At 35.4% G+C, this 12,602-nt stretch overlaps 1 protein-coding gene across 4 annotated transcripts in view; it reads right to left on the minus strand.

Annotated features, from left to right (window-relative positions):
- NR2C1 (nuclear receptor subfamily 2 group C member 1) overlaps positions 1–12,602 on the minus strand; it is a 38,111-nt gene that overhangs the window by 5,292 nt on the left and 20,217 nt on the right. For all 4 annotated transcript variants that reach the window (XM_036019433.1, XM_028532410.2, XM_036019432.1 and 1 more), the window contains exons 8-11: positions 10,278–10,462; positions 8,810–8,975; positions 7,886–8,007; positions 1,381–1,520 (exon numbers count right to left, since the gene is read on the minus strand). In XM_036019433.1, the coding sequence (XP_035875326.1) occupies positions 1,381–1,520; positions 7,886–8,007; positions 8,810–8,975; positions 10,278–10,462 (613 nt within the window). The remainder of the gene's footprint in view (positions 1–1,380; positions 1,521–7,885; positions 8,008–8,809; positions 8,976–10,277; positions 10,463–12,602) is intronic.

The raw sequence follows: 12,602 nt of genomic DNA on the forward strand, positions 1-12,602 counted from the left end.
CAAACAGGCAAACAAAATCTTCTAGTTTTCTGTTAAAATGTATGACTATTTTTATCCAATATATTTTCTTCTCACTAATTTCCAGCTTTAAATATAACCAATCTACAAATGTTTAAAATTCAGTATCTCTGCAAGTATAGACGAAACTAATAAATGATCTATAGACATTGTTCATTCAAGAAAAAACAAAACAAAACAAGCTGTTAGTATAAAAAACCCTAAATGTAATGTTTCCTTCAAGATATACCTTTGAGAAGATAAGATATGAAGATAATCATCTGAAACACCAGACAACCAAAGTTCAAAAAATTCAAATTTTGGTAACAGGATTTTATTTATGGTTGTACTGATTTTAAAAAATGAGCAAAATCATCTAGATTTTTAAAAGTTACGAAGACTACTAAAACAAAAATAATTAGCAAAATATACTGCAAAGACCAAAGAAAAACTAAGTAAAGTAAATTTTATGATGAATATTTTAATTTGCTGTGGAGGGATATGTTTAAAACACATCTCACTGGCCAACCACAGCTTTTGTGGAGGTAGGCTGTATAACACATTACACACTTATGAGAGATAAATGAAGATTAGGAGTCCACACACTAAATGGGTGTGTAATGCTGCTTTCTAGATCTACTGCTGATGAAACTTTAAGGTGACTTCTCTGCCCTTGAATATGAGGAAGCAGATAATTTAAAACAATGGGAAATGGAGTGTTAGGAAATAAAACACAATTCCCATTTTATAAATTACTCCTAAACTCAAATGGCAGTTTGCATTTGAGGATGGGGTACTTTCTTGGTCAGTCTTATGCCACTCTGAAGGTAAATATTTATAAATCAGTGACTGCCTGTCTCCTTGAATGAATAAAAGCTGTAACCACCTCGACATGAAGAAAAGGAAGAAAAGGAAAAAAAGAGAGTAAGGATTATTCTGTGACTCTTCAGTATTTTTAAAATAAAAGAATACACCCTGATTGACAAGAGAGTCTTGGAATTCAAAGGGTTGACATGAAGAAAGGTAGTTTAAAAACTGGTTGGAAGAATATATTCTAAAATAATTAATCACTTCTACATAAGCTAACCCTGGATACCTTGGTACCTGTGCCAAAGCACAAACATTCACAAGGCCTGGTGAGAAAGAGCCAGCCAGACTTACATGTAATTTCAATTTTGTTGTGCTTTAAAATATTTTAAAATTTAAATATTCAGAAATATTTTCTTGGTGATCAACAAAACTATCAAAATGTAAAAATAATCTAAAGCAAAAAAGATGCTGGTACCTAAGGCCATATCATCAGATATGTAACTTTAATTGTAACACTTTATAAAACTGACATCCCCTCTCATATTCTAGAAAAGGAAATAAGGTGCTTTTTACCTTGTTGAAGGCTACTGTGAAGGCAATTGACAAATGTTGCTAATATAGCTGCCACGTTCATTACTTGCCAGCACTGGGCAAGGCCAAGAGTAAAAAGTTCATTCCAGTAAGCTTTCACCAATGATATGCTGTTTTCTTGCCTATTAAACACACACACACACACAAATTAGGTATCAGTAAAAGATATTTTATAAACTTCACAACTGACACATATATTTAAAGTAAAATACCACTGAAGCACAGTTGCTCTAGAAAGACTAACTGGGCACGGACTTAATCAGCTCTGTGTTCTGTATACCTGACAGCACCTGAGGAGTAAGGCTTAGAAATTTAATTAGTTAGCTCATTAATCAACCAACCAGTTTATAAGAACAGTTTCAGACTATAGAAGTTGGGGTTTTAATGCCAAATTTCATGGAAACAGATAGCATAAAGATTGTTTTAAAAAAATTAAGGGCAAAAAGCATACATTAAAAAAAACTTTTCCAAGTTTTATTTTTCTTTAAATGCCAATAAATACTGTTTGTCTGTTTTTAAGACAATTAGAATTATTTGATGGTAGGTAAACAATCACTTTCCTGGGAAAAATGGTTTATTCTTTTAAGTCTGTTTCAGATGAGATGTTATCTCTATGAGATAAGAGGATATTACTGGGAGTAAGGAGGATAAGGACGGTCCAAAGTACTTTCCTGAATTTCTTCTACATAAGAAGAAATCTCAGTAGCGTGAGAGAATAGAAAAAGTATTAGAGATCAAAAGCCAGGGTTATAAAACCTAAATCATCCACTTATTATCCATCTGAAATCAGGGAAAATTAGTTTCCCAAGTCTCAGGCTGTTTAGCTATATAAAATGCACAGACACTACATAACTTTGATCTCCTTCCGATATGATAAGATGCAAATGTAAGTATAATGTGAACAGGCCATGACATAAAGTATAAAAGCCAGGCACCGGTTGAAGCACTGGAGAAATTGCAACAAACATGATGGATTAAATCTGTCTTCATGAAACAAAAGGGCAACATAATAAATATATCTTTAGAATATTTTATATAAATAAACACACATATACATATGGTTATACATATATTAAGTTAATTTCAGGTAATAAAAATTCTACATTACTATAAAATAGAATGCTGCATTAAAAAATGGGGGAGGAGGGGTTGTGTTCAGGTAAGCTGGTTGGGAACCTTTTACTACAAGCCTGGCATTTTGAGTTATTTGAGTAGAGAAAGACAGAAAAAAAAAAAAATCTAGGGGAATAGTAATCCAGGAAGGAAGGACAAGGGCCAAACTTGTTGAGGTGAAAACCACCATGTGGTAGGTACTCATAAAAACTGTTGAGTGAATTGTAAATGCTATCCTCCCTTCTTTTTAAAAAAATTTCATCCTGGCTGGTGCGGCTCAGTACACTGAGCGCCAGCCTGAGAACTGAAAAATTGCTGGTTCGATTTCCAGTCAGGGCACAAGCCTGGGTTGTGGGCCAGGTCCCCAGTTGGGGGCATGCCAGATGCAACTGATCAATTCCTCTCCCTCTTCTTCCTCCCTTACCCTCTCTCTAAAAGTAGATAAATAAAACTTTAAAAAAAAGTGCAATACACTGGCCTCTTCTCCCTTAGATTATAAAATAAAAAGATGGTAACTGCCAATACAACAATAGCCATCAGTGTGAATGAATCAAAATTATGTTTATTTTTGGTCAGAGCAGCAAAAATATTATTTTTTTGGTGTTCCAGAGAATTTTAGTAATTAGTTTATATGTATCATGAGAAGAAAATGGTTGAAAATCACTGCCTTAATATACAGCACAGAGCTCACCTAAAAAATAAAAAAGTTCTCTTACCACATTCCTCTCCCAAGGTAGTTTATCATTCCCCCTTCGGTGCCACATATTCATTTATATTTTACACTTATTTCACAGTGTTCTAATTTATTGGTTTCAGTGTCTGTCTCCTGCACTAGATTAACACCTTACTGAAGGCAAGGACACCCAAATTCATTTCTGTATCTCTGTCAACAGCACAGTAGATGGCATAAAGAAGAAATTCAGCAAATGAATGCAGGGGATATAGAATAGGGGACTTAAAAATTTAGATAAGATATAGAGTTAAAAGGACCCTGTGGACCTGGATACTTTTCCTATTAAATATTCTTTAAACCAAAGATTTCTTTCCTCCAAAGAGAGTGAGGTTGGTAAGAACATCCTGATAGGATCTCCCTGGCTGGTGTGGCTCAGTGGATTGAGTGCCGGCTGCGAACCAGGTCCCCACAGTTGGGGGCATGCGAGAGACGGCTGATCGCCGTCTCTCTTGCACATCGATGTTTCTCTCCCTCTTTTTCCTTCCCTTCCCTCTCTCTCAAAATAAGTAAATACATAAAATATATTTTTTAAAAAACATCCTGATAGGAAATATGTACACACTAATGAAAGTGTACATGATGAAGTGATGATAAATTTTTTTCTGATTTAAACAGAAATCATTTATCAAGTTAAAACCCACGGCCATCTTTACCACATTACAGTTTATTTGAGAACCGAATATACTCAAACAAAAGCTCGTATTGTCAACTTAAGAGTTACAGAAAGTAATTAATTTCACCCAAATTACTCAGGTGAAATTTTTAATCTAGGCTGATTAGTTTCCCATGTAGTATCTGAGAACTGGCTATTTAAAATTTATTTTAAAATAATGTTTAAGTGAAAATAAGATCAGTATTATTAAATCTCCATATAAAAATAATTAAAATTTTGATCTCAAACAAAATAAAATATAACAGGATACTATTTTTATTTGTCAAAAAAGATGAATACCACCCAGAACTAAAGAAGGTGTGGGAAAATAAAGCATTTATCATACATTGCTAATGTGGGTGCAAACTGTCTCAGCATCTTTTTTGGAGAACAGTTTGGTAGTACCAAGCAAAAACCTAAAAGGTACACCATATCCTCTTAGACTCAACAGTTTCACTATTTATACGGATGTATTTTATGGAAATACTAACACAAGTACTTAGTCCTCATCCATCTGATTAATTCAAACTCGAAAGTATTTAGTAATAATAAACACAGTTTATACAGCAGCTACACCAATAGATAATTTTAACTGCAAAGAATCCTGTGGCTGTTACACTGAAACCAATTTTCAATACAGATGACAGGGAAATGTGGCTGCCGCTATAAAATTAACTATGTTACAATTGGAAACCCCAGGCTTTATTTTTGGTTTCTTTAACATTTGAATTTTTTCCAAAGGATAATCACACTTAATTTAACAGAAATACTTAATATCAGTGGTGTTACAAAAATCAAGGAATTCAAATCGCTACCCCTAAAGTCCTTTTGTTGTTTTACTAGAACAACTGATAGTCTATTATTATAAAAAATAGCACCAGGTTACTTTTCAAGGTACAAGTATGCCTTGATTTGTACACCTGGGGAACTAAACATAATGCTTTAAAATATATTAACTGCTAATGTGTAAATTTACATTGTATTTTAATTTTTCTTAAAAAACAGACTGGATAAATTACGAGTTAAATGTTATTCTGAGAGCAACAGCTAACAATTGTTTTAAAGGCTAACCTTTATAAATCATGCTCTTAGTCTAGGTAACAGTATTATTAAGTACATTATTTAATACATGATATTAATAGTATATCCAATGCCGATTAATAAACCAAATTACGAGGTTTTATGCATGCTTTTAAAGTCATAATTCAGAGCCCTTCTGCTCAAGATGGAGGCATAGATAGACACGCTTCTCCTCCTTGCACAACCATCAAAAGAATTACAACCAGATCTCAAAAATGAAAAAACACCCAGAACTATCAGAAAATTGAGCTGTAGAGAAGTCCAACAACCAAGGATTTAAAGAAGCCACACACATCCAGACGGGTAGGAAGGGTGGAGTTGCAGAGACAGGGCAGAGAGGTGGAGGCAGTGGCATGTGTGGTCCCACAGTCACATGTGGTGGATAAAAGTCAGGGGGGATAAGCTGGGAGTGAGTGATCCCAGCCCCAGGCCAGACCGCAAAGAAAAGGGTTCCAGCACTGGGAAGATAACCCCCCATTATCTCTGGCTGTAAAAACCACTGGGGGTTGGGGTGGTGGAAGAACTGCCAAATTTTTGCCGCTTAAATGGCCCTCATGGTTTTAGAATCAACACAAACCACAGGGCAGCAGCTGGACAGGCACCAACAGCATAAGGGAAGTGGGTGAAGTGACTGGAAATGGGTCAAATGCTGGACAAACCCCCAGAAGGCAGGCAGCAGCAATGTCCCTTCTCTGAGACCCCTCCCCTCACATAGAGCCACAAAGCAGTGAAGTAGGTTGCCTGGCCCTGGAGATTACCTAAGACTCTGCCCCATACAATTTACAGGTACCTCTTCTGCACAGGCCATGCTACTAAGAGAGAGAGTAAAAGCAGCTCTACCTAATACACAGAAGCAAATATAGGGAGGCTGCCAAATTAAGGAGTCAAAAATATATGGCCCAAATGAAAGAATAGAACAAGACCCCAGAAAAAGAACTAAAAGAAATGAGATAAGCAACCTATGAGATGCAGATTTCAAAACACTGGTTATCACAATGCTCAGAGATATTGAGTACGGCCACAAAACAAGGAAAGAAATGAACGTTACACAAAGTGACATAAAGAAAATCTACAGGGAACCAACAGTGAAGGGGAGAAAACTGGGATTCAAATCAATGATTTGGAACAAAAGGAAGAAATAAATATTCAACCAGAACAGAAAGAAGAAACAAGAATTCAAAAAAACCAAACAAACCTGAGGAGAGGCCTAGGAACCTCTGGTACAACCTTAACCGTGCCAATGTCCAAATCATAAGGGTGCCAGAAGGAGAAGAGGAAGAGCAAGAAATTGAAAACTTAATTGAAAAAATAATGAAAGAAAACTCCCCTAATTTGACAAAGGAAATAACCATACAAATCTAGGAAGCAGAGAGTCCCAAACAAATTGGACCCAAAGTGGACCACAACAAGACACATCATAATTAAAATGCCAAAGGTGAAAGATAAAGAGAGAATGTAAAAGCAAGAGAAAAGCAGAAAGTTAGAAACTTTGCAGGAAAGAAAAGGCAGGGACATACAACCAAGAATACTCTATCCAACGAAGCTATCCTTCAGAATGGAAGGGCAGATAAAGTGCTTCCCAGACAAGGTGACATTAAAGGAATTTATCATCACCAGGCCATTGTTACGTGAAATGTTAAAGGAACTTATTTAAGAAAAAGAAGAACATCCAAACCATGAACGTTAAAATGACAATCACAACTATCACCAACTGAATCTAAAAAACAAAAGCCAAAACTAAGCAAACAACCAGAACAGGAACAAAATCATAGATATGGAGATCATTTGGAGGGTTATCAGCTGGGAGAGGAAATGGGAGAAAAGAGGAAATGGTGTAGGGATTAAGAAGCATAATTGGTAGGAACAAAATAGACAGGGGGATGTTAAGAACAGTACAGGAAATGGAGAAGCCAAAGAACTTACACACATGACCTGTGGACATGAACTAAGGGTGGACTGCTGGAGGGAAGGGGGCTACTAGGCAGTGAGGCAAAGGGGGGAAAAACTGGGACACCTGTAACAGCATAATCAATAAAACATACTTAAAAAAATAACAGGAAAAAGCGTCATCATTCAAATATGTTTCTTAGTTACACTAAAATTTTCTCTAAGGTGTAAAAGGGCAGTTCTTATTCCTTAAACAGATGAATAGAATATGAAAGTGAATTGCTTACAAAATCACATTGGTGAGTAGGGTCCTGTAACTAGAACAAGGATTCTGTCACTAGAATAATACTTTTCTAATTATGGGCTTAACATTCTCCATGGTTTCTTTGCTTCTGCATTCCAGTTACCTTACAGTAATCTAAATAAATTTGGCAAACTTTAGGTAAAGCTTGGGTTTCTTATAGCGGACCATTTTCATTACCATCTGACCACTTCAGAACAGAATACAGATGTGCTACTCAGCAGAAGAACCCAAGTTCTAAATGATCACAGTGTACTATAGGTTTGCATTTTCTTCCTTTTTTGGTTTCCAATCGCATGATTGGAAAACAGTTATTTCTATTTTTAAGCATGCTCACTGTTAACAAGTTTCAGCCCCTTATTAAAAGCCTGAGATGAACACTAGTGGTGGAAGGGAAACAAACCCTAGGACATCCCTACACGCTGCCCTAGACGGCAGTCTGTAAGTCCTCCAGGGACAGCCTGTTATGAATGCTGGCTATAATTTATCAGCTCTACCGCACATATCCCATTCGAATTGTTAACTGACTCAAATTATGAAATATGGACACTCTTCCACATAAATATAAATACAGAAAATACTAGCTGCCATGATTTGTAACATAAATGACAAAACTTAAAAAGTTATGCTATAACATTTTTTTCCCTTTAATACAGATCCTCCCAAAATAAAAGTTCTTACTTAATATACACATTTATGTTTAAGACTTCGAAACACTCACCCTAGAGCCTGGAAGGAAGGAATGGAAAGTGCCCAGTGCATGGACAAGAACAGCAGTCTGGAGGCGGACTCCCCGATGTAGTGCACATTCAGGTACTCCGGCATGGGAGACGGCATGGTGAGCTAGTGTGGACAGATAGGCACTGAGGTCAATTCTCTTATGACTGACAGCTCCAAACTGTCATTACTTTGAAAGAGTTATATATAAACATATTATATATGAATCTAATAGAGTCAGCAAAACACAAATCTGGAAATAATCTAAGTCACTGGATTTTACAGCTAAAAATAGGATTTAGAATAAGTGAGTAGATCATAGTTTCTAAAGCAATATTCAGACAAGCAGAGTCCTACTTAACAAATACCACCCATGATACTATCTGATTATATTTTTAAAAGTTACTTTCTGTCTTGGTCTAACAATGTGTTTTTTCCTTTCCTCTCTTTCTTTCTTAATAATGGTATACAACCAATTCAGTACAAGGAGCAATCAATCCTGTATGTTAAACACTCCTTTCATTCAGGCTATGGAGTTAAATTCAGATGGTTACAGGGTAAGAAGAGTACTGGGTGAGGCAGGCCTGCTGGTGCCATTGGGGAGGTGGAGATTCCCAGATAAAAACCAATGCATTTGACACATCACGAATGCCAATACTTAAAGTAAAAAAAAAATGTATAAATGTTCTAAAAGCTAACTTTTATAGACTTAACCCATTAACTGATGTAACTATGACTTATAAACAGGATTTATGAAGCCATTATTTTATATAGGCAGATGTATATGTTTTAGTTGCTGTTTTGAATTCTATTAGGGATACTTCTGACTTTTAAAAGCACAACAAATATACTTTGATTTTTGAAAGGAAGATTAAAATCAAAATGGATAATACAACATAAAAATTATAAAACATATATATGGAAATACCCTGAAAGCTACATGTGAATCGCTGAGAAGTGGCCCCTCTTTTTCGATGTAACTTATGCTCGAGTCTCCAGCAATTAGGTGTACGCTTCCTTCCATGCCCTCTACTGAGCTCTGACAGGCTGTGCTCTCTCCAGGATTCAATGCTTTTGCAAGAGTGTCAAATGCCCTATAAGGAGACATCAGAAGCTGTGAGCTTGGCCAATCTCCACAACAAAATAAAAATCCTACATAAAATTCTGGAATTAAGATTTAGGCCTAAAAAAACTGTTTAGAAAATAAAACTTTGGTGTATCACTGAACACTCTATTTCAGTGATACATGAAATACATGATTTAAGATTCAGGCCTAAAAAACTGTTTAGAAAATAAAACTTTGGTGTATCACTGAACAATCTATTTCAGTGATATATGAAATACATGATGTATGATACATGATTTATGATTCCCCAAAAGCAACAAATTAAGACTTCATATGTATGATATGAAAAATATATTAATATTATCAGAGAACTAGTCTTTTAAAAAATCTTATGTAATTAAGGGGGAGAAAAATCCTTATACTTTGGTATGAAAATATGCTTTTATAAGTTATATACTTGTTACTACAAGACATCAGCCCATTTACTTTACAAAGAGCAATTATTTAGAAAGGACAAGGGCTAGAACTTATGTTGACTTTATTCTACATAATACAAAGTTAGGCTTTAATTTTACTTAAAAATTCAGAGAATAGCTTTAAACTTATGTATATAGCTAAATCTAAACTGTAAGAATCTGAGATAAGGATGGCAAATGATGAACTAATGGTAGCAAATAATTTTTCAAAACAGTTCCCCATATTTTTTGATGAGATGCCTTCTAGAGTTCCTTAAAAGCTGTTGTTCAACAAAGTGCTTATTGAGACTCTTAAAGGTTGTTTCTTCAATATTTTAGGTGATGAACAGAGTGTGAAAAAAGCCTGAAAAAATCTGGTTTCCACATCCTAAGTATTAATATTGAGAGAATAAAAAATAGAAGTCTGATAGGAGTTTCCTGACTATAACTTAAAAAATGTAGTTGATTCAACTAAGTCTTTAAATCTGTTTCATCATTAAAAATTGGCAGGGAAAAGAAATGACTGTGTAATAAAACAAATGTTTAACTCTAAATACACAAAAGATAAAAACTAGCAACTAAGCTACCTAAAATATTAGACCCAGATTATCATCTTTAGTGGGAAAAAATTCCTGACGTTTATGACTACATTCTAACTTACAGTGCTCACTTGTTGCTTATTACTTAGAATGTAACTTACTGGAAAACACTTTATACTGAATGCAGTCAAAACTTACTAGGCCTTAAATTTTCTAAGTCTAATAGAAAGCCTTGTTTTCTGAAATTTCTATAAATAGTATTCAATATAAAAATATTGCAAGAAATACTAAAGGACACTTAAGCAAAAGGACACTTAAGATCAAAACAGGCCTTACCTTGAAACATCACCGTTGGTATGCATTTCTTGATTAAATTCACACAAAGAGGCATCACCATTGCTTAATCCTTCAATCATAGACATTTTATTACTATTTTGAGAATGTCCTTTAGTTTTTCCAAGATTTGCTAATGATGTAACCACACTAGCCAATGTACTTAAATCTCCCTGACATGATTCAGCCTTTAAAAAAAAAAAAAGGTATTAAAACTCTGCAAGTTAGTATCAATAAACTTTTAAATCTGAAATATCCAATTCTAGATTATAAAATGCCAAAAAATACTCTGATTAAGAAAGATGAAACCTATAAAGTAAATCAAAGAGCTCTGAGCATATAGAAACTTGAGGAAAAAACAAGTTTAAAAACACTACGTACATTTCCTGTTTATAAAAAATGTTTATACAAAAGCTACTTCAAACCAAAAATGACACATCACAGCCTCTTCCTTTAGTAAAAGGGTATTGAATTAGATGATCATTTATTAGTATTAAATTCTGATATTGCTATAATTTCCAAAACATATAAATTATAAAGATACACAGAATATAAGTATTAGTGAAAAGAAGAAAAAAATGTAAATGTATTATTGTACAGACTTCCTAGGATCCCAACTTTTACCAGCTACTGTGTTAAATGTGTTAAATACCAGGAAAAGTGTGGTTGAAAAATATATTTACATATTTAAGGTACTATGTTACACATTGCTTATTTTTCCACTGTCTCCAAATTATTTTTCTTAATGATGTATATATTTGCATATTATTCATGTATTATTAGCTATAATTTTTTATAAAAGAGAATTTCCTTAACTCTTTACTACCCAGGAATATAATTTACACAAAGGCAGATAAGTGCTTGACTGTTCTTCTATTTATCAATTTTCAGAGCAATAAGTCAATGCTCTAGAAATCTCTAATGGTGACAGATGAGTTTTGAGTATCATTTTAATTTCATAGATTTTTACATATTTGATGTGTTTAAATCCATTAGTCATTCTATTTTATTTTAAATGCTCAAATTATTTCATCTTAATCTAATGAGAGACCTTCAGTTGCCTTCTACGGCATGTTGACAGGATCCCTTAATGATGTATTTTTTTCAAACAATTTATTTATTTATTTTTAGAGAGAGGGGAAAGGAGGGAGTGAAACATCAATGTACGGTGGCCTCTCATGCGCCCTCCACCAGGAACCTGGCCCGCAACCCAGGCATGTGCCCTGACTGGGAATCAAACCACTGACTCTTCCGTTTTAAAATAAAAAACATATTCTTCATTTTCACCAAAAACTTGATTGATTTGGATATTTTGAGTATATCTGCTATCTCCCATGTGGTATAACACTGATTGTTCATAATTAATGTCTTGATTTGATCGCTATCAACTTCAACTGGTCTCCCCAAGTGTAGAGTATCGTCTGTCGAGAAATCTCTTGCACGAAACTTTGCAAACCACTTTTTTTGACATGTTTGATCAGTCCCAGCAACTTCCCCATACACTGCACAAACCTTCTGCGTTTCAGTTGTGTTTTTACTTTTCTTTAAATAATAAAGCATAATATGCCAAAAATATTGCTTATTTTGTTCCATTTTTGTTGGGAACCGCCCTGCCTGGTATCAGAAGCTGTAACCCCCAACAAGGCTAAGGCTGAGGGAACGACCTTGGACCGTAAGCCAGCAAGGAGACAAAAGCTCATTGCTTCTGCTCCTTTTACTTCATCCTGCCTGGCCCCCAACGCTTGGTCAGTTAGCCAATGACGGGTAAGATTCTCCAAGGGGGGAACGATCTAAGACAGGTATGATCATGTGAGAGGCCCCCAAGGAAGGACTTTGGGGGCTACAGCAATAGGGGGTGATGGGCCCTCACTCCTCGGCTTTGACATAGCCCGAGTCCTCATTGTCTGTGAGAAAATCTCCTAATCTCTTGGCTGTCTTACTTCCCTTGCTCCACCTAAGCCTGAAACAATGACAGAGGGTGGTACAGTCCTGTGCTGGAAAGGGCGGGTTCCCCAGGTGATCAGGCCTAAGGAAGAATATGTAAAATCCTGTGAAACCTGCTTTGTTTACAGTGCTCTCAATGAAATGATAAGGGTCCAAGCAAGAAGTAAGTTTGTTCCTCAAAGTTTTACAGCTCTTTAGCTATCTGACCCTGACTCAAAATAGGCCCTCAGAGTTCTTTGTTATCTATTGTTTGATCCTTACTTCCTGGCAATGATTAATGAGCTTTACCTGAATTCCTGTGTAAACGAACCCAATAAAAGCCTGCTTGGGGGGGGGGGGGGAGAATGGGGTGCTTTCCCCTAAGGAGGGTGGCTGAGGCACTTT

The sequence above is a fragment of the Phyllostomus discolor genome, chromosome 2, assembly GCF_004126475.2.
Source record: "Phyllostomus discolor isolate MPI-MPIP mPhyDis1 chromosome 2, mPhyDis1.pri.v3, whole genome shotgun sequence".
NCBI classification, from domain to species: Eukaryota; Metazoa; Chordata; class Mammalia; order Chiroptera; family Phyllostomidae; genus Phyllostomus; species Phyllostomus discolor.